The following is a 21779-nucleotide window of genomic DNA, read 5'->3' on the forward strand; positions in this document are numbered from 1 at the left end:
GGAGGAGAGTTGGCAGCACCCCCTTAACCTACTCGTGTTCGTTCCCCTTTATTGTAAGCACCTGAGTCTGACACCACGGGTGCACAGGAGGGCAGGTGGTGCAGATGCTGCCGGTGAAGGGGACGCAACAGGCAAAGGGACAGACAGTGTTCCATGTGAGGAGTGGCTGCAAGGAGAGGACTTTTGGGGAGAGAGAGAGAAGGAGAGAGGGAGAGAGAGAGAGAGAGAGAATGAGAGAGAGAGTGTGAGAGAGTGTGTATGTATGAGAGACAGTATGTGTATGAGAGAGAGAGAAGGAGAGAGAGTATGAGAGAGAGAGTGTGTGTGTGTGTGTATGAGAGAGAGAGAGAAGGAGAGTGTGTGGGTGTGTGTGAGAGAGAGAGAGAGAGAGTGTGTGTGTGTGTGTATGAGAGAGAGAGAGAAGGAGAGTGTGTGTGTGTGTGTGAGAGAGAGAGTGTGTGTCTGTATGAGAGAGAGAGACAGAGAGAGAGAGAGAGCTGTGCAAGGGTTTCATGTGGTGTATGCAAAGTCTCAGACGGCTTCCCTTCCCCCACTTTGTTCTTTCCTGTCATTCCCCAGCCTCTCACCCTCTCCTCACCCTACTGCCCTGCCGCCCCCACCTCCCACCATGGTCCTCTCAGGCCTAGCAGCTTAGCTGAAGACAATGCAGAGGCAATTAATAGAGCCCTTTGAGGACTTGTCACTAGAAAGCTCTTTAACTCAGCCACCTGAGTTGGGGCCCTGGGCATGTGACAGGGATGGGGGAGGGGAGCCGGGAACACCAGGGCAGCTGCTTGGGCGGGCAGCAGGGCATAGCAGAGAACCAGGGGCAGGAGGCCACGATTACGAGGACAAATAGATTATGTGGACATAGCAGTGATCGCTGTTGTCACTGTGGTCTGTCTCTTACTAGTACTTCGCTGTGGCTGATTTTCTGCAGAACTGAGACCTGAGGGGTAAGATACAAAACAGTAAACTTGCTGACTACATGGACTATCACAGGAAAACTCCCCCCTAGGATGTGGACACCTTAGAGAGGGGACCCCATGTGGCATCACTGTCTGTGCTAGGGGTGGAGTGGGGTGGGAGGTAACATGTCCTTAAATCTCCCTACCCCAACACTTGCTTCTTTTGGGGCTGTGGTGCTGGCAGGGAAAGAGCTACACAGGGGAGGAGGGGATGAAGAGAAAAGAGGGCCCTGGGTCCCCGGGCCAGTCCCTGCCTGTCTCTGACTTCATTGTGTCTCACACAACAGCCGCTGGTTGCAGCCAGGCCAGGCCGGGCAGCAGAGGCCCGGATGCTGATTTGGGTTCTGTCTCCAGCTGTGTGTATTGTGTGTTTGTGTGCCGTTGAGGCCTGCCCTTCTGGCCCTCACTCTAAGACTGGCAGTGGGGTCCCCAATTATCTCCAGAAATTCCTGCAGGCTTACATTCCCTCCAGCTCCTCTGGTCACCACTAGAGGGCCGCAGCCAACACAGCCAGTCCCAGAGACCTTCGCTGGCCTCTCCTGTGCTCGCTAGCCTTTTCATGCATACATCTCTGATCCTCCCAGCCCCTAGGGATGCACAGGCTCCAGCCACGTGGGCTGCTGGGGCCACAGAGCCAACTAAATGTCTGTCCCTGGCCTTAGACACAGTGAAGGTGTAAGTCTGTGATCACAGGGTGTGAGAAAGTGACCAGAAGCAGCCAAAGACAGAACGCTGAGGCATACTCCTTAGCTCCTGTAAGGATAAAGGTAGAGGGAGACGAGGAAGAACCGGGAACCAAGCAGTCTACTGGGAGATAAAGCAGGGCTGCTCAGTGGCAGGCAGAATCCCCCTGTCAGCAAAGGCAGGTGGATTTAAGAGAGCAGAGGAAACCCTGTGGCTCTGGAGCTCCACTTCCTAGATTCAGATCCTGGCTCTGCCAAATACTAGTTGTGTGACCTTAGGCAAGCCTGGGGCGTGGGCTCGATTTCTGGTCGGGGGCGGGTACGAGAGGCAATCGATCGATGTTTCACACTTCGCTGTTTCCCTCTCTCCCTTCGTTCCCCTCTCGCTAAATAAGTTAATTATTTAAATAGAATGAAAAAGTTTGAAAAAAAGAAATAAGTGTATGTAGTTACTAAAGTCTGTCAACATGCAAATCAACAAAACTTTGACTCTATAAACCCTTTTAATATTGAGTTCCTTGAATTGAGCTTGGGAGTCCTCCTGTTCCCTCCAATCTCTTCTTCAAGGGAGGCAGGGTTTGCGCCCTCTTTTGACCTCCTGCCTAAGCATAGGTCCCAAGAGCCTCCCTGACCCTACATTCCCTGTAGGATGCATGGGGCAGATAAGAGCCAGTGCCTCCGAGTTGCCTCTCAGCAAATCACGGCTTCTCCCCTCCTGCGCTCGGAGGAAATGGGAGTCCTCAGCCTCGGTTCCCCAGGCCAGTTTTGGCTCTAAGACTGCAGGGAAGTGAAAGTGCCCAGCCCCGGAACAATAATCCCGGCTCATTCATAGGTGAATGCATTTAACTTTTGGGGGCCTCAAGTCTCCTTTATCTATAATTCTAGGGAGAAGTGAGGGAATACTTTCTATTCTCCTCCTTCTCTGGGAGAATAGTGTTCAGGGAAAAGTGAAGTCAACTAAGATCTTAGTGTCCCTCCATTTACTGATGCTTTTGTGTCTCAAATACAAATTTCCCAGTAGAAAAGACCAGAGCATGAAGCTCTTCTACGGGCTAAACAGCAGAAAACCAGGTCACGTGATCTAAGGCTAGCCAATTTACCTGTGAGGCATCACACAGCGGCTTTTCTCACAAAAGGACTAAGTACCGGCAGGAAATTTGAGACATCCTGGTTGGTCTAGCACACTACAAACCTTTTCATTTTAAACTTAATTTATAAATAGGTAATACACTCACATGTACTTACATAGCTTAATGTTTTATGGATGTGAAAAGAAATACAGTGGAAATGTTCTCTCTCACTCTTGAACTCCACCTCTTCTCTTCCTAGGAAGCAAGCAAAATTACCATTTTCTAGTGGATCCTTCCAGAGATACTCTATATAAAGAAGCACTTATGCAGCTTCTTTCTCCCCATGTTTCTGCTTTTCTCAAAAGGAGATCCTCCCGTACGGGTATATGAAGAGCATCCTCAATTGTTTCTATGGCTCTGCTTTAGAAGGTGCCCCACGTACTTACACAGCTTCCCACCAATGGACATTTAGATGGTTTTCAGTTTGTCCCAGTGCTATAATGAAGATTCTGGAAATCGGCACACAGTCATTTAAGGTGCCATTGCTCTTACCCAAACCCTCGGGACCCTTAGAAATCAGAAGATACAGAATTCAGAGAGACAAACTCAAGGACCCTGGAAAGCTGGAAGGGAAAACTCTTCTGTGTTTATTTGCACTAACCTCTAAGTGAAATTCAACATTTCCTTCCATTATGCATGCAGGCCATAATTTCACAGTAGTTGGCAGTATGTGAGCTTCTCATCTTATATGATAGAAGATATTTTGGAATATTTACATTCATCCCTACTTTGTCTTTGTGGTAGTAAAGGAAAACTTTCTTTACTCACAACATTTCTGACACCAAATGTGTGAATCCCTCCCCTTTCCCCGCCCACACACACATCAGCCAATTTTCCAATTCTCCGCACACCAACTGGGAGTCCTATAACTACATTCAATTCTGACAGTAATTACTGGAGTTAGCATGAGTTTCCACAAGTTTGAAAGGCTCAGTCCCACAAGACTTCCTTCACTCTATGTGCCAGTCACAGTCCTGGGGCCCCAAGATACCCACATTTCTGTCTGACTTGGCTACAAATTGGAAGTTCCCACACACCCCTTCAGGTTCAATAATTTGCTAGAATGGCTCACAACACTGGGAAACACTCACATTTGCTAGTTTACTAAAGGAGATGATAAAGGATAAAGCTGAACAGCCAGGTGAGGAGATACACAGGGTGAGGTAAGGGAGGGTCCCGAGCACGGGAGCTTCTGTCCCCGTGGTCAGGCTGTGCCACCCTCCCAGCATGTATATGGGCTCACCAACCACGGCTGCTGAACCTTGGATTTATCTGGAGGCTACATCACACAGGCATGATTCGTTATTAACTCAGTCTCCAGCCCCTTGTCCCTCCCTGGAGGATGGGAGATGGGATCAAAAGTTCCAAGCTTCTAAGTATGGCTTGGTCATTCTGGTGACCAGACGCCATCTGGAAGCTATCCAGGAGCCCACTAAGAGTCACTTCACTCAAACAAAAGATGCTCCTATCATCCAGGAAATTCCAAGGGTTTTAGGAGTGCTGCATCAGACACCCCTATCTCACCTCCCTCACTGAGGAAATCCCAAGGGTTTCAGAAGCTGTGTCAGGAACTAGGGTAGTTCCCTAGTTCTTACTTCTGTCACAGGTAGATAATTATTAGATTTTCCATTAGATATGATTTATGTTATTCATTAGTAATGAAGCACATAAATTATTATTATTATATTACACATTCAGTTTTCTAAAAAATATTTTGACACCTATATTTCCAACATAATTTCTTTGCTTTGCCTTACATATTTCTTAATACGTAAAATCATCCTTTTAACACCCTAAGTGTACAGGTTAGTGGCACTAAGTACATTCACACTGTTGTGCAGCCATCACTGCCATCCGTCCTCAGAGCCCTCACCTTCCCAAGCTGCAAGTCTGGACCCGTTAGGCGCTGACTTCTCCTAGCTCTCCCCCAACCCCACCCCCCATTTTGCTGTCTATCTGATCGCTCTAGGTACCTCGGATGGGTGGAATCATACAGTGTGTTTGTGTCTGGCTTTTTTCACTTATAGCTTAATGTCTTCAGGGTTCATCCATGTTGTAACAGGTGTCAGAATTTCATGTCTCTGGGAGGCTGAATAATATTTCACTGTATTTACTCACCACATTTTGCTTATCTCTCTGTTAATGGACATTTGAGTTGGTTCCACCCTTTGACTACTTTGAATAATGCTATTATGAACATTGGTGTGCGAGTGTCTATTTGAGTCCCTGCTTACAATACTCGTTGGTATACACCCAGGAGGGGAATTGCTGGATCATATGGTAATTGTATGTTTAATTTTTTGAGGAATATGTATTTATCGTTATGCATGAAAAGTATTATTCTACGATGAGAAGCACACTAGACTCCTGTTACACATACTGTATTTTTGCATGCCTGTCTCAGCCACTAGATGGGGGACTTCTTGACAAGGGGTTCTGGGCTCCTCGTGCCTCTCCGGTGACTCTCCCAGAGGTGTAGTAAATGCATTTGGCGCCTAGTGGGCGCCTTGCGTGCCCTGCACACAGGGAGTTGTAGGCGATAGGGAGGTGCAGATTGTATCTCAAAGGAACTCAGCCAGAGGGAGAGTTAGGCTTGAAGATGGCTGATCAAAGGCGCCCCGCTCCTGCCTGTGCCACTTCCCAGATGTATAATTTGAGCTACGGTAATCTTTCTTGGCTCCATGCCAAGAAATGAACCCATGAAATGATCTACATCATCGAATCAATATCCATCAAGAACATACCGCCTAATTTTTAGCACTGTGCCTGGTACACGTTAGGCACTCAACATTCTGTCCCTATTATCTGCAGGGAAAGATTAAGCCCTGTGGAAAACCTGCCTGGAGGCTTCTGGCCCGATGTTGCTGGGGAGAAGTCCGGAGGCCCTCCCCTGCCCTGCACACCTCACCAGGTTGGCTCAGGATTGCATGGGGAGGGGCCCCCTGTACTGGCACCGCACCTTCGCCGCTCTGGACTGCCCTGCCCCCCGGAGATGCATCGCTCGCTGACCATTCTCTCTGGGCAGCACCGGGAGCCTGAAGATACGCGAGCGCGCGCCTCACGGGACCGCAGCGCCTGGCCCTCCCAGCCTGCAGGCGGCGCCAGTCTAGACCGGACCGGGGCGGCGCTCGGGCCCGGCTCCTCTCGGCGGCGCACGGCGGTCGTCGGTGGGGCGGGGACGCGGCAGCGGTGGCGGCCGCTCCGTGTCGACGGAGCCTGAGCGCGCAGGCCCGTCCCGGCGGTCGGCTGCCGGGCGGGGCGAGGGCGCCATGTGGTTCATGTACGTGCTGAGCTGGCTGTCGCTTTTCATCCAGGTGTCCTTCATCACGCTGGCCGTCGGTGAGAGTGCGCGACCCCGGCCCGCGCGGGCTTCCACCTCAGCATCTTTGCTCACTGCGGGTCGCACCACGCTGGTGCCGGAGCGGCTCGGAGACCCCTCTCCGGTGCTCCCTGCCTTCGTATCCCCACCTTCTGTCCTGGTTGGTCTTGCTCCTCCTGCTGACCCCAGCAGCCCAGCCTGACCGCGGGTCCTTCCAGGTGTCGCAAAGTCCTTCCCAGCAGTGCCGGGGAGTAGCTCTCAAGTTCCCCGCGCCGACACGCCGCCTACGCTGCCGCGCCCACCCTCGGGGGCGGGCGGCGGCTAACTTTTACCCGACAACTGCCGCCGCCCTTTGGCCTGCGGCCCTTCCAACTTCTTACTCCGACTTTGACACGCTTCCCCCTTCCGGCTAGTTCCTACTGTGAATCTCAGCTAAGATCACACCTCCTCCGGGAAGCCCTCCGTGTGGGGTTTGATGGTCCAGATGTGCCCCGACTTTCTCTAAAATAGCGCTTGTCAACACTGGAATCGTCTGATTCCCCATCCTCTTCTCCCCCTTACCTCACCGCCTCCACCCCCACCTGGGTCAGAGAAGGGACATTGGCTGTTTTTACTGTATTCTCAGCATTCAGCCCAGCACCTGGCCCATTTTAAGTGCCCAGCAGATAGTTACTCAATGAGTGAATGAAATCCCCATTTATGGGGTCAGAGATGAGCAGAGTGCTGAGGTGCCAGGTGCAGGTTTCCACTTTTATGAAATCTCTGCTTAGTTGCCCTGGTGAAGTTTTACTTTCAGACTTTCGAGGGCAACACATGGGTTGTTGGGTTTGTTCCTTGCCTTCTGGGGTCCATGAGGGGTGATGGAGAGCCAGCTGCAGAGAAAGGGATGGCCATGATCGTGGAAGTGATCCAGGCTAATGTTCACTCCGCTTGCTCTTCTTACTGTGTCCCCAGCGGCGGGACTCTATTACCTGGCAGAACTGATAGAAGAATACACAGTGGCCACCAGCAGGATCATAAAATACATGATCTGGGTAAGTGGCTGCTTCCCCACAGGTGTTCCCTCTTTGGCCCTGCCTCAAAAGAAAGAAGTGGGGAAAGTGTGGCATGGGTGATGAGAGACCTCTGTCCCTGCTGTTTCCTGAGGGTACCACCCCTTCCTCCCTGCCCTGGACCTTGTTCTCTGGGCCTGCTCTCCTGGGCCCTGGTCTTACCTTCCCTCCTTCCCCAAGTGGCATCGCTTTGCTGAAGACCCCATTCTTAGTTCCTTCAGGTGACAGCTTAGGGCACATTCTCTGTTGACAGGACCATGGCTTGCCTTTGCTTGGCTGTCTTCCACTGTCTCTAGTCCCTTGCTCTGCTCGCAGCATTTAGGAGTGAGAGGGACCTTAAGGACAGTTCTGGTTCATTGCCCTCTTTTGCACGGGATCAAGTGACTTGATGGGAGGGAGACTAAGAGGGAGACACCTTCCCAGGCCCAGGCTCTGCCCTCCCCCGGTCTCATGGAAGGCTTCTCTTTCTGAAGAAACTGTCCTTGCCACCGATGTCACAGGGAAAGCCACAGGGGTGACTGCTGGTGGATGGATTTCTGCTAGCTGCAGGAAAGGCTGGGGGCAGGGTGGGAGCACACTTGGACAGGAGTCCAGTGCCTCTCAGGTCACTGGGTGTCAGCAGCCACTTCCACTCTGGGCTTGGCCTGAGGTCGGGAGTTAGTGGTGGAGACACGTGGCGACTCGCAGCTCTGGGTTCAGAGGTTCAGCTAATGGGTGTTGGTGCAGGAATTTGACCTTCATTTAAACAATTTTCATTGGTTAAGCATTGACAACTCTAAGTCCAGAACAGCACTTTCAAACTGCAGGTATGATTTGTTATTGGGTTGTGTTACCAGTTCATTAGATTATGATCGGCATAAACAATGGAATAGAAAAGACTGGAATTGAAATTTGAACTAGATCATATATATGTATGTGCGTGTTGGGGTCACAGTGTAAACTTTCTTACTGTGGGTTGCTGTCAAACATTCTGAGAGTGGCAGTTAAGGATGCTACCCTTTGGGAGCTGAGAGACTAGCTGGGGAGATCAGACCTGTGACTGAAATGAGTGAGACTGAAGCATGAACCTAGTGTTGCCCCAAGTGGGCTGGGGGTTAATGAGTCCAGGAAGACTGCTTGGAGGAGGTTCCCTGCACTGTGTGCCTCTGGTTGTTTCAGTTCTCCACAGCTGTGCTGATTGGCCTCTACGTTTTTGAGCGCTTCCCTACCTGCATGATTGGCGTGGGCCTCTTCACCAACCTCGTCTACTTTGGCCTCCTCCAGACCTTCCCCTTCATCATGCTGACCTCGCCTAACTTCATCCTGTCGTGCGGTGAGAGGGGGCGGAGTTGAGGAGGCACCTGAGGCGGTTGGATGTGCCCAGCTCAGTCCATGGCACTAAAGGGTTATAGAGAAAAGAGGCAAACCACTGAGATCCTCCAGGAGGCCAGGCTGGTGGGGAAGACGGGGTTCTCACGTGTGAGGAGACTAGAGTCCGCCTTGGCTCAAGTGACTAGAATTTGGTGGGAGTGGGCAATGGGGGTGGGATACTCAGACAGGGAGGGCTTTCACAGAGAGGTAAGTATGAAGGTTTGGGGAGAGAGCAGAGGAGGGGACTGGCTGCGTAGTCAGAGCCCATAAGAAACTGCTTGTCCAGGAAAAGCCAAAGCCCACCACCAGCAGGCAGGCAGCTCCCCATCCAGTCCTCCAGCCCAGTGTCAAGATTAACACTAGGGGCTCATGGGACTGTGGCCCCTGCAGACGGCTGCCTTGGGGATTACGAATGTGTTTGGAGGACCCCAGCCTTCCTGCCTTTGCCCTGCTACTGTTCTCTGACCCTAGGAAGTCATTGCCCCCTCCCCCCGGGCCTTAGCCTGTCCATCTGTACAGAGACGTTTAGGACACTCAGTAGGCATGTAGTATCTACTTGGAGATGCTTACAGATATTCGCAGAAAAGTGTGGAAGGTATTTGGTTACCAGGACTTCCTTTTCTTCCATTAATCATTGGTGGTCATCCTAGCCTTTGGTCAAGATATCAGATGGGATTGGAGGTTTCACAGATCTACTTTTCTATTTCCGTGGAAGAACCTGGGAAGGGTATTATCCACAAGGAGGGTGCAGTGTTAAAGCTAGACCTGGTCTCTTCTCTGCATGCCTTAGTGTGATTTTGCCAAAGGATTTGTTCACCCACGTTTGTTGTGGGGAGCCCTTCCCTGGAGACCAGGCCCCTTATGCATATTTTTAGGGAAGAGGCCACTGCACCCCAATCCCCTCCAGCAGCAGGCTTCCCTCGCCTGCCCTTTAGATGCCTGAGAGAGCCTTTCTGAAAGATTTTGCTGGCGTAAGGCACCACTCCATCTCCCAGTATCTGCTAGGGCCAGAGCTGCTGGGGCATGGTGGAGCTGTGGTCTCGAGAGACGTGGCAGCTGACTGCGAGGTGTATGTGCTGGGTGTTCAGCTCAGGGGATGCTTCGTTCTGGGGCCTGCCCGTCACCTCCCCATGGGGTCAGGCGGGGTGCCTGCCTTTGAGCAGCCTGTCCCCAGGATCTGCTCGCTTGCTCTCTCCCATAAATTTGACTGCACACTGAGGAGATGTGGGGTCCAAAACACCAGTTCAGACCAGTGGGTCTTGTCCTGGGGCAGGGTAAGACCCCTCTCCCCCAGAATTTTGAGGAACCCTAAGACTACACACCCCCGCAAAGTGTCTAGTGAACTGTGCCCTTTTATTCTTGAGGACTGCCCTTTACTTGAGGAGTCCTTCTCCCTGCTGCCCAGTTTGGAGGGGAACCTCTTGGGAGTACGTGACCTACACACTCATGGCTTCCTCCACTCACTTCTGCTAAAGAGCCGGTTGCTTTGGAGGATGTAATAAAAAGTCTCTTTTTTACAACATTCCAGGGGCTTTCTGACCTGCTTCTAATTTCACTCATAAATGCCCTCTGCAGTGGGCAGGTGGGGGCTGACTCTCCCATTTTAACACTGGGAAACTGAGTCCTGGAGAGTGGTGTACTTGGCCCAAAGCCATACTCTGAGTCAGGTATAAAGTTAGGGCTAAAACTCAGGGCTCCCAACTCCCAGGAACCTCTTGAAAATTAGAAGTCCAGCTTCGTGTTATTCCCCCTAAACTAACTGACTCTTCATTCCCTCAACAGGACTAGTGGTGGTGAATCATTACCTAGCATTTCAGTTTTTTGCAGAAGAATATTATCCCTTCTCAGAGGTAAGAAGTGTTTAGTACACCAAACTATTAACAGGGACAGGCGGAACGAAGGGGACTTGCATGATTTGCTTTGTGAACTCAGCTATGATTGGAAACTGAGTCCATATAGGGATAACACGTTTTTTTAAAACTCAGTATAGAAGACTTCAGGAAGCAGTGTGGCTAAGGAGCAGGGGTCCCTTGGGCTGAGATGGGGAGGACACTTCTCTCCCACTGAGTCCTTTGGGCCTCCTGGGACCCGGCCTGAGATGGGGAAGGGGCAGACTTTGCAGGGCTGGGTGGGCTGCAGCCCTGAGCCCCAGCTCCCCGCAGCAGCTGGCCGAGGCCTTCCCCTCACCCTGCCACTCCAGGCCGCACCCCAGGGGGAAGAACAAGGTCACTGCTTTGGGGCGTGTGGGTCAGTCATGGTTTGGCCCTCCACTGTCTCCTTCCGTTCAGAGGGGTTTTTGTCCCAGTGACCAAGATTTGGGGACTGCGGCCACAGTCATCTTCGGCCTCCACCTTTCCCCACTGTACTGTCTCCATGTCTGAGGATGTCCTGTCTCTGCTTCCCAAGTCCCAGCCCCCTTCAGAGGTCAGGTGTGGGGTCTTCAGGGTACCCTTGACCACCTCTCTAACACACAAGGTGACCACACCCGGCCCACTCTCGGCACCTCCAGGGGCACCTGTTTTCAGTCTCTCTTGTTGCCAGGTCCTGGCCTATTTCACTTTCTGTCTGTGGATAATCCCGTTTGCGTTCTTCGTGTCACTGTCGGCGGGGGAGAACGTGCTGCCCTCTACCATGCAGCCAGGAGGTGAGAAGGGCTGGCGAGGGATCACAGTGGGAGGATACCAGGAGGGCCTGAGTCGGCTGGGGCAGCTGGAGCCCAGCCCAGTGACAGAGGCCCTTGGGCTTCAGGTGGGGAGAGCTAAGCTCACTTTCATACACGCACACACACACACTCATCTCCCTACCTGTGTCTCCACAGATGACGTGGTCTCCAATTACTTCACCAAAGGCAAGCGGGGCAAACGCTTAGGGATCCTGGTTGTCTTCTCCTTCATCAAAGAGGCCATTCTACCCAGTCGTCAGAAGATATACTGACCCCCTTGGAGAGGGGGTATGGGGGCAAGATCAGGAGTGTCAGGCCCCTGGGCCTCTGTACTAGGCAGGGGCTGTGAGCCTGGAAGGTACCTTCCCCCAGCCCCGGCCTGACTTTCTTCAGCTCCCCCTGAAGTCCCCATCCCCGCCTTCCTTGGGATGCTCAGCTTGGCTCAGATCTGACGCTGCTAGAGGCTGTGACTTCAGAGGGCACCAGGGAGGGTGGCAGAGCCTGCTTAGCCAGAGGCTGCAGTCCACCTGGGTGTGTAGAAGCTGAGCTCCCTGTGGCCCTCCCTGCCCCCTTCCATGCTGGGTCAGGAGGTTCTGGCTCAGTCGGGGCAGGCAGGGCAGGGGCGGTGAAGCTGGAGAGCCAATAGTGGTAAGTTCTTTGGGCAGATGGCCACAAGGTGGGGCCGTGGCTTGGCACTTCCAAGAGAAATAGTTTTTGTTGTTGAACTGTGATTTCTGTCCAAGTCTGATTCTTGTTTGAATAAAGATTCTAGGTGGCACTGTTGCCTTAGTACCCTGAAAATTCATCTTCCTTTCTTCCTGCTGCTCTTCTGCCCTGGACCGGATAGGCGATTCTGCTTTAGGGGCTCCTTTTCTGGGGTTGGGTCTTGCCTTCCTGAATGGCCCTCATGGGCAAGGGGCAGAGGTGAGGGGCTGAGCCTGGGCAGGGGGTGGGGGGTGGCAGGTGGAAGGTATAGGCAGCCTTTCTTATGGCCCTCTCTTTTCTTCTGTCTCTTCTTTCCCCAAGGCTCTCTAACTGTCAGGCCGGGGACAGTTTGGGACTGGGTTAGACTTTCAGAGCAACATCTATAATGCTCTATCTATAAGCCTTCCTCTGGAGGAAAGGAGTGGTTTCTGACGGAATTCTCTGTCAGGAGCAAGGGGAGACGAAGTAAAACTTGGCTTCCGGGCAACCTGGGCTATAGGCCTATTTTTAAGAAATGGGACTGGTGGAAGGATCCATTTGTCACTCTGAGAGCACACAGGGCTGGCCTTTTCTCTGTGCTGAGCTCCTGGGGAGGTGACCCCAGGCTTCTAAGAAGGCCAGGTCCCAGGCACAGACCAGCATTTATTAACCTTGCACTCCAACTACAGTGCCTTGCAAATACTCAGCAGTACATATCGGAAAGAAGTCCCCATGGGGGCCATTACTGGCCATGTCTCATGCCTCAAGGTGAGGGTGGCAGGTGCAGAGATGGACTGCACACATGTAGTACCTTTAAGCCCCTAGGAAGACCCCTGTGCTTGAAAATCCTCCCTCCACATCCTGCCTCAAGTCCCACGTAGCCCTGCATTTCCTTGGCTTTAGCATTTCCTGTCACAACAATACCAGCCTTCCCCTTTCCCTGGGAGGAGCAGCACATTGTGGTCTCTCAACGGGAATGAGATTGCCAGGCCCTTTTATCCTATGCAGACAAGGGGGGACAAAGTAGAGGGCACTGGGGGCCAACATCATCCTCACTTCTGGGCTAGCAGCTGCCCTGCTGTCAGTTGCTGTCCACGTCTTTGTCCCTCATCCAACGATGTGGCTTTGTCCCCTGCATCCCCTCCACTGCCCATGCTCTCCGGGGGGTGCCAGTGGCCTTTTTGTGCTAAATACACCGAACCCTTTTCATATCTTACTGGGTCTCCATAGCATCCAACAGGGCTGGTTACCCCCAGCTTCTTGAATTGCACTTCTGCGGCTCATTCTCTTCCTACCTCTGTGGCTTCTCCTTCTGGTGTCTTATGCAGGCTTCTCCACTTGCCCCGTGCACAGTGGGGTTTCTCAGGGTCCTGTTGTGGGCTCCCAAGAGGAGCCCATCCATGCTGATGGCTTTGACTCTTTGCCAAGGAAGTGAGAGTTGACCTCCAGCCCCAACATCCCTCCTGGGCTTCTGAACCACGGTTTGTTGCCTTTGGCTGCATAGACAGCTCGCATGGCCCAGATGGCACTTGTTTCCGTCGTCTGCTAACCTGCCTCTTTTTGGTGCCTGCTGTGGCCCCCAAGACCACTCAGGAGCCAGACCAGAAATCTGCTACCCCTGCTTTCTCCTTTTGCCGCCCCTCCCCCATCCAACCTCTAGGAGCTGTCAGGTTTGCCTTCTTAACATCTTGATTAGAGTAGAGCCACCCCCACTGCCATCAGCTTTTACCTGGGTTATTGTGACAGCCTCCTCCTGCTTCTCTGTCCCACAGCCGAGTTGTCTTTCTAAAATGCATAGTTGATCAAGTCACTTCCTGGCCTACAACCTTCCATGGCTCCCCACTACCTTCAGGACAAAATCCAGACCCCTTAGCATGGTTTTGAGACTCGTGGTATCCTGCTTCCTCTTCCTGCTTGCCTCTCTGGCCTCATCGCTTGCCACCTGCACTCTGGGTCCCAGCCTCCTATATCCAGAGACACACTCTGATTCCTCTTTCTTCAGTTCATCTGGGCATCTTCTACGTTGGTTGTTAAGATTTCACTTTGTCCAGGGAGCTTTGAATGTCCCCTGCCCATCCCCACTCCAGCCCGCCACACAGATGGCTCTGGGCATGCTCGCCTGTGTGCTGGTCTGTCTCCTCACTAGACTGTAAGCTCCTTGAGGGCAGGGACTGTCCCTCAATTTTTGTACCAACAGTGCCTGGCTTGGTGCCTGGCGCATAGAAAGCATTTAATAAAGGTTTGTTTAATGAACAGTGTGTAGTGATGTGTACAGCAGATAGCAGGGGATGCGGGCTAGCTTCCGGGGGAAGTATGAGTGCTGTCATAGGCTCCAGTTGAAGCCATAGGTCCTCCCTGCCTACCCCCAGCTACGCCAGCTGTGCCCCCCTGACCTGCAGAAAGCACAGCGGCATTCCCCAAAGGCAGGGAAGCCCATGGCGGGTGCTGCATTTGCTGCCTCCACCCCATTCTGGATCTGGAGATGAAGCATGAGGCTCAGAGCCTGCAGTAGGGCTTAAGCTGAACGCGAGGCAGTGTTTCCCAGTAGTTCCTCAACCTGAAAGCCTGTCCTTGGTGGGTCATTTCGGGAGAAGGGGAGCAAAGGGGACACCAAGTGTTACTTTTACAATGCTAGGGCCTGGGATAGAGACTGACCCCCCGACTCTGAGCTTTGGGCTTCGTCCTGATTTGAATCTCTTGGGGGGGTGTCCCAGAGGTGAAGAAATCTGGGCTTTTGTTGGGGAGCAGGGGCTCTGGTCTTTGAATTTGGGAATGGGAAGCTTGTGGGCGCTCTTCCTGTGGTTCCCTGTCCACAACATAAATGGCCACACCTCAGCCTTCACTGGCCTGCCTCAGATCGAGAGGCTACCAATATAAGTTTATGAGAGGGGTTGGGGGGAGGGCACAATGGGGAGCCCTTGATGAGCTCGCACTGCTGCCAGGAAGGCTTCGTCAAATGTCTCACGCAGGTTCATGGCCAGTGTGTCGGTCCAGAAGGTGTTGTCACCCAAGTACCGCTTCCGGGCCACGTCCCTCATGCAGACAGGGTGGAAGCCCTGGGGCACCTTCATCCTGCATGGCCGCACTTGAGGGTACAGCTCTCGGACTATCACCTCCAAAGGCAGCCGAGGCACAGGTGCCACCTGCTTGCCAGCCACCGTGCGCAAGCGTGCACCACCACGCCCATCAGACCTGACCTCAAGGAACCCGTGGAAGTCATGCTCTGGGCTAGGGTCTGGATGCACACCCAGACGGATGCTCTGCGGGTAGCCAATCTGGGTTGCGGGGGATCTGACAGGGTTGTTGCTAATATCCCACAACTTGGGCCGCCTGACTGTGGGCTTCTTGTAGACAGGTGTGGGTGTCACCAAAGGCTGCAGTTCAGTCTGTGGTATCTGTTGTAGGCGCATCTCCAGGGAGGGGTGGAAGCTCTTGGAAGGTTTGGGGGTTTTGGAGAGGGGGATGGTCCAGGGTGGGGCTTGGGGCTCTTGCTCAGTGTTGTGCATCAGAGATTGGCCTTGGGGCAGTAGTTTGCGGTGGAGCCACTTCTTGAAATCAGCTTCTCTCAGAATTTGGTGTTCTTTCTGCAACATCAGAGGGCACAACATAGGTGAGCAGGGCTGCTCCCTCTGTGCTTCTGCCCAAGGAGGCCCTGTGGCTGTAGCCCTTGTGCATCTCAGGTGTGACTGACCAGGTCCCGTCCCACCCCAGGGAGCCTGAATCTGATGGGAGAATCCCTTGCCCTGTGAGAGCCCTTGTTCTGGTGGGGAGACAACTATTGTCCAAAGAGAGCCCCTGGGCTGATGGGGCAGACAGAGCCTCTCCCATAGGGGACCTCCAATTTTATGGATACCCAGCCTCCCTGCCCTACACAGGAACTTGAGTCTTAAGGGGGAAACACATCTTGATAGCGGAGACATGTCCTGCCCCAAGAGAGTCTCTGGTTTGATGGGAGGAAGAGGCAAACAAGAAGTGCAAGCTGGAAGGAGAAAGCAGAAAGGTTTGGGAGGCCTGGAGCTAGGTGGAGCTAATCTGGGCAGGCTTCCTGGAAGGGGTTGGCCTTGAGCAGATCTGTAGGGAGAGGCAGTGGGCTAGCTCTCCAGGCTGAGTGATAATAACTTGGGCTAGCCGTCTGTTCTTGCATCTACTACAGTTGAACCTTCAACGTGTCACGAATTGTCCCTTGTGTGTGTCTCACCTCCCAGGCTATTGCTAAGCCATCAGGTGGTTTGGAGATTGACCCAGCTCTGGTCATAGGCTCTGATTAGGCTAAGCCCCTCATAATAATCCTATCAGCCTTGCTCCAGACCTAGGTCAATCAGTACTGTGGCTTTCCTTTAGCTCTAGGAATTGGAAAAAGAGTGGACATGTGACCTGAGGCCAATGAGAGATGAGAGCAGATCTGCAAGGGGCTTCTGGGAAAATTTAGAGCTACAGGGACAGATGGGCTTTGCCTCCTCTGGACAAATACACGGTGGGGCAAAAGTAGGCTTACAGTTATACATGTGCAAAACAGTTTATTCCTGTAGTATTATTTAATTGTATTATATTTCCCACATGGACAACTGTAAGCCTACTCGTGGCCCACCCTGTATGCAGCTGGGGGCTGGGTGGCACTGACAAATGACATGCGAGGGGCTGAGCAAACTGGGGAGAAGTGTAGCTGGAACGGAGCTGGAGTCCTAGATCTGCCAGCCCCAAAGCCCTCCCCGTGGCTGGACCCCTTAGGGTTCCCAGCATCTTCTTTCTGGGTTTTCTGGTTCTTGCGTCCTATGTTATTATTCCTACTTAAAATCCTTTAGTGATTCCCTTCCTCCCCAGCCAAGGCCTGTCATTGATCTGGGCCCCTGCCAAATCTCTTAGCTTGTCAAACTCCAGCTCACATCAGACCCCCTGGCGGTACTGAATGGGTACTTCTCAGCCTACACCACGTTTCCATGTTCCTCTGTGCCTCAGCCCGGGCTGTCTGTTCATTCAGGCTGGTCAGCCCTCCCCTGCTTCTTCATATGGCCAACTGCTGCCCGTCTTTAAAGACTCCTCTTCAGCATTATCCCTGTGTCACCCCCTGAGCTCCCTTCTCTCTGGGAATATAACCTACCTCTCCTACTAAACTCTAAGCTCCTTGGGTGAGAGGACCACCTTTCATTGGTCTTTGGAGCTTCAGGGTCCAGCAGGTGCCTAGCAGAGTATGTGTGCTCATTGTCTGCTGGTAGGATGGGTCTTTTTAACCATTGTGCTTCCCAATAAAGCAGGACCGGGGTCTCAGTGGAGATGCTCGTCCTCACCAGAAGGAGGCACTGCACTAGGAGGGACTTTAGAAATACTTGCTAATTTAAGCTGCACTTGCTTTCTAACACAAGACTTTTGACTTAAAGGAGTGCTTCTAAGGGTAAACTTTTAGTCGGAGGAGGGGAAGAGGGAGGCTCTTTCCAGATGGGATGACTTCTAGCCACTCTCTGACCGCACATGTGAGTCCACTCACGTGCCTGGATAAGCCACTGACACCCGGTGCCCCGGCAGCCCTGCCCCTTACCTGATGCTCAGTCAGGTAATCCTGTTCCATGAGGGCCAGCCGGCCTTTGAGCTTCTTCAGTTTCCCCATTTCACAGGCAAAGTCCTTCTTGTCCTGTTTCCACATGGCATCCTTCAGGAACCTGTTGCCAAGGTGAGGGTGTGTCATCCCCCAGGGACTGGGCTTCCACCTGGGAAGACTGGCTGCTGCTGAGGGGCTGCCAGAGACAAGATGAGCAAGGTGGCCCGCCCCCAGGTTCCCAAGGCCCCTACGGCTAACTACTCCCAGTGAGGTGAGGGAGGCGAGTGTCTGGCAGTCTGGCCACTGCCCTCCTGATGAGGAGCCGGGAGCAGGAGGGCACTGAGGTGTGAGACCTGTGGAAAGCCCCCTGGAATAGTATCCTGGGAAGGGGCCAACTCCTTAGACTTAACAGCTAGGCAGTGGCTTCCCAGACCCTCCTCTGAAGGGCTCCACCCTGGGAGAGGGCCCTAGGGACAGGGCTGGGAGAGGGAAGGGGTGGCAGGCTGGAGGTGGTTCTCACACCCTCACCGAGCACAGACGCGGTGGTTCCGGATTTTGCAATAGTCGATGGGCTTGCAGCCCATGGCATCTCGGGCATGGGCATTGGCGCCGTTCGTCACCAGGACCTTCACACAACTCAGCAGGCCCTCCCGGGCCGCCAGGTGCAGGGGCGTGGAGCCGTTGCATGTCTGACTGCAGAGGTCCTCCAGGGGAAGAGGTGGTAAGGAAGGACAAAGGCCATCTACTTATCAGATAGGTGGGTACCAGCTTGCAGGCCTACTCTGCCACCAGCCCACAGGGTGACCCTGGCATGTCCCTTCTGTCCCTCTGTTTCCTCAGCTGTAGAAGGGAGGTGAGGGCTAAATGAGCATTCCAAGTCTGGTGATGGGGTGTGGGACAGTGAAGAGCTGCTGGAAGGAGAGCTGGTTGGCTGCAGCTCGGAGACCACTAACCTCATCCTCTTCAAACAGCCAGCCCTCCTGCCCCTTCCCCATACCTGGTCATGGCCCACAAGCCCATGTGCCCTGGTTTCTGCCTCATTCTCCACCTCATCCTCTGACCTTGCCCCGCTCTTTGCCACCACGTGGCCTTTGCACACAATGTTCCCTCTGCCTGGGACACTTTCTTCTGGTCTTTGCATGGCTGGCTAACCATCTTCAAGTTGTATTTTAAATGTCACCACCTGAGAGGCGACTGCTCCCCTCCAAAATAGATCCTTTCCATGCCCCACCCTGCCGCCCTGTTTATTTCCTTCATAGCTATTCACCACACTCTGTCATTGTATTCATTTTCTGTGCCAAGTCACCATCTCCTCCTGAACTAGGGGGTCAGCTTCATAGGCAGGGACCATTTCTGTGTGTTCACTGCTGTATCCCTCACCTCTGGCATAATGCTTAGCACATAGTACATGCTGGATAAACACGGAGTGAATGCAGCCCCTACGTGCCGCCCGTGCCTCCCCCTGCACTTCCTCAATTATCACAGTAGTCCATGTGATAGGCACTGCCATTCTCCCAAATTTCAGTTGAGAACAGAGGCAGTTAAGTAGTTCCCAAACTTTGCTGCAAATCAGAAACACGTGCAGACCTTTTAAGACTTCCAAAGCCCAGGCCACACCTCAGACTAGTTCATTACAACCTCTGCATCCGGCTTTTTGAAGCTCCCCAAGTTATTCAGAACTTACCGAAGAGCTTAGAGGCTTCTGATAGAGTGACTTGGTCTGAGGTCTGGACGTGTGCTAGCAGATGGCAAAGCTGGGACATGAACTAGGTCTGTCCTCTCCCAGGGCCCGATTTATTAACTAGAACACCATGTAGGCTCTCTGATTGCTTCAGGTGGGACCCAGTTCCTGTCATCCCGCAGCCCCTCTGCTGCCCTGGAAGTGGGCTCCTATCTGCCCAGCCTCCAAGCCCCTCTCCTGGGGCAGGCAGGACTCACGTGTTGAGGGCTGCCCCGTGCTTAAGCAGATAGTGGATGCAGGGGAGGACCATGGTCTTGTTTTCCTTGCGGATGACGAGGTGCAGTGGTGTCTGGCCATTGTTGGTGGGCAGGTCCACAGGAAACTTGTACTCCTCTACCAAGACCTGCAGGCATTCAAGCTTGCCGCTTTGGGCTGCAAAGTGGATGGCAGTGAACCCCTGTGGGGGCCAGAGCAGGGCAGGAGGACGCTGAGCAGGATTGGGGCTCCAGGTTCAATACCTGACCTAGGTAGCAATTCCTCGGGGTTTCTCTTCCCTTAGACCCCCTCAGGAGTCACTCACACCCCTTGCCTACTCCTATATGTGCTCACTCTTCCTTGATACCCCCAGATGGCCCTCCCACAGAGGGGAGGTGAATTAGGACGATCTACTCAGAAAAGGACAACTCTGGATGCTCTTTGCCAGGTGAGCCCTGTGTGAGGAGCTCTTGGTGGGAGGGGAGGGCCTCGGTCCTTGGCCCTGCACTCCACGGCCTTACCTTGTTATCTGTGGGGATTTCCCCATGGTCCAGATTCAGGCAGAACCGCAACCATTCCAGGTTGCCCAAGGCAGCTGCGAACAATTCGGAATAGCTCCCCACATCCCTCTGGTCCCACTCACTGACCAGGCTAGCCACAGCGCGGGGGTGGGGAGGAAAGGAGGAGTGATTGGAGGAAGCAATGGCAGATCTTGGTCCCGCGTGGGCAAGGCCGTCAGTTAAGCATGAGGCTGGGCCAGCACTGACCGGCGGCGGGGCAAGGAGGAAGCGGCCATTCCTGAGCGTCCCCGAGGGCCCCAAGCCCCTTTCGGGAGGTTAGCAGGGGCCTCGACCCAGCTCTCCTGGTTCCTCAACAGCCCCCACCCACCCGCTCCAGGCCCTGCTCTTCCAGGGAGGCCCTGGGCAGGTCGGGCCACCTATTTTCCGGCTCACCTGGGGTGTTTGGACTGAGAGTTTGTCCAGGTGAGCTGCGTGGAGACTTTCTGAGCCAGCTTCATAGAAGCACGTGATGTTGGCGGAGGCTGTGAGCTCACTGAGGGGCATCGCGGTGCCCCCAGGGTCTGGCCCGTCAGCCCGGACTCACGTTGGGGGCGGGGTGGGCGCAGGGCTGGCGCCTCCCAGGGCGCGGCCTGGAGCCAATCCGGCACCCGAGCCCAGGCGCCTGTGAGGGACCTGGCTTCTGCCAACCCTGCCACCCCTGCCACCCCAAATTTCCCCGGGCCCAGTCTCCTCCAAACTCAGCATCAAACGCACACAGCAGACTGAAAGACCTTAGCTTTTGTTTCTGATTATAAAATTAATAAGTTCTGATTGTAAAAAACCAGAAAAGGACGAGGAAAGCAAAAACCACAGTCCCACTAGCCAAGAAGTCACGGGCATATCGTGTAGACAGCTTGTACCTCTTTTCACCTAGCGTTATATTATGAACTAACCTCCAGTGACATTTCGCATTGCAAAGGCACATTGTGACGCGACCCTAGCCCAACAGCAGAACAGATGTGCTGTCATTTCACACGTGCTGCAGAAAGCAAACGGCGCCTCTCCAGTTGTTTCCTTGGCACGGAATCCCGGAGGTAGAACTACTAAGTGAAGGGGAATGAACATTCTTTATACGTTGATCTGTTTCCCGGCTGCCCTTCCACAAGGCTGCGTATTCACTTACACATCCACCTGCAGTGAAGCAGCGCCGCGCCTCCGCGGTAGGCAAGTTACTGCGGGCAAGTTAGTGACTGCGAGTCTCAGTTTCTGCATCAGCAAAATGGGGAGACCTGGACCTGCCTCACGAGGAGGGAAGGGACACGAGCGCTGAGAGGAGGCTAGCTGAGTAACTTGCTCTTGTCGGAAGGAACGACTCCATCACTAGCACTGGGCGCTGTGGCTCTGAGTGCGTGTGTGCCAGTGCGGTGCTGGCGGGGGCGCTCTAATCGACTCTGATTACCAGCAAGGCGTTCGCATCTGATTACCAGTGCTTTTCTCCTCTGGGAACTATTTGTTTATTCACATTGTTATTTGAGGGTCTTAATATGTCTCATCGATTCGTAAAACTCATTAACATAGTAATTTATATACTTTGTGGTCAATTTCCTCAGTTTACCTTTTAACTTTTTACAATATACAGTAGTCCAACAATCAGTGTTGCTTGAAGCAGTGTTGCTACCGAACAATTTCTCTTCTCACCCCTTCTCAATTAAAAACGGGCAAAGAACCTGAATAGACCTTTCTCCAAAGAAGATATACAAATGGCCAATAAACATGCAAAGAAGCTCCACATTAGCCACAAGGGAAATGAAAATCAAAATCCCAGCGACATATTTCACACCCACCAGGATGGCGATAATAAAAGCACAGATGTAGGCGATGTGGAAGATGTGGAGAAACTGGAGCCTCCATACACTAGCAGTGGGCACGTAACGTGGTGCGGCCACTGTGGATGTGGCTTTG

At 53.1% G+C, this 21779-nt stretch overlaps 2 protein-coding genes and 1 long non-coding RNA gene across 3 annotated transcripts; 1 reads left to right on the forward strand and 2 right to left on the reverse strand.

Moving 5' to 3' along the window:
- Positions 1 to 830: 830 nt before the first annotated feature.
- On the reverse strand, positions 831 to 5928 carry LOC139440933 (uncharacterized). Its single transcript, XR_011651263.1, has 3 exons — positions 5741 to 5928; positions 2897 to 2976; positions 831 to 949 (listed from the first exon to the last, which is right to left on the reverse strand). It is a non-coding gene; the product is annotated as an uncharacterized lncRNA (long non-coding RNA).
- Positions 5926 to 14101, forward strand: TEX261 (testis expressed 261). Its single transcript, XM_024552678.2, has 6 exons — positions 5926 to 6120; positions 7055 to 7134; positions 8311 to 8464; positions 10285 to 10352; positions 11044 to 11146; positions 11321 to 14101. The coding sequence occupies exons 1-6, from the start codon at positions 6051 to 6053 to the stop codon at positions 11434 to 11436; spliced, it is 591 nt and encodes a 196-aa protein (XP_024408446.1). The 5' UTR covers positions 5926 to 6050; the 3' UTR covers positions 11437 to 14101.
- Positions 14102 to 14686: 585 nt separating this feature from the next.
- ANKRD53 (ankyrin repeat domain 53) lies at positions 14687 to 20789 on the reverse strand. The gene is made up of 7 exons (XM_053924479.1): positions 20771 to 20789; positions 20270 to 20574; positions 19839 to 20150; positions 19320 to 19519; positions 17910 to 18074; positions 17382 to 17502; positions 14687 to 15432 (listed from the first exon to the last, which is right to left on the reverse strand). The coding sequence occupies exons 1-7, from the start codon at positions 20787 to 20789 to the stop codon at positions 14728 to 14730; spliced, it is 1827 nt and encodes a 608-aa protein (XP_053780454.1). The 3' UTR covers positions 14687 to 14727.
- Between the last annotated feature and the right edge of the window lie 990 nt (positions 20790 to 21779).

This window comes from Desmodus rotundus, chromosome 5 (assembly GCF_022682495.2).
Source record: "Desmodus rotundus isolate HL8 chromosome 5, HLdesRot8A.1, whole genome shotgun sequence".
NCBI classification, from domain to species: domain Eukaryota; kingdom Metazoa; phylum Chordata; class Mammalia; order Chiroptera; family Phyllostomidae; genus Desmodus; species Desmodus rotundus.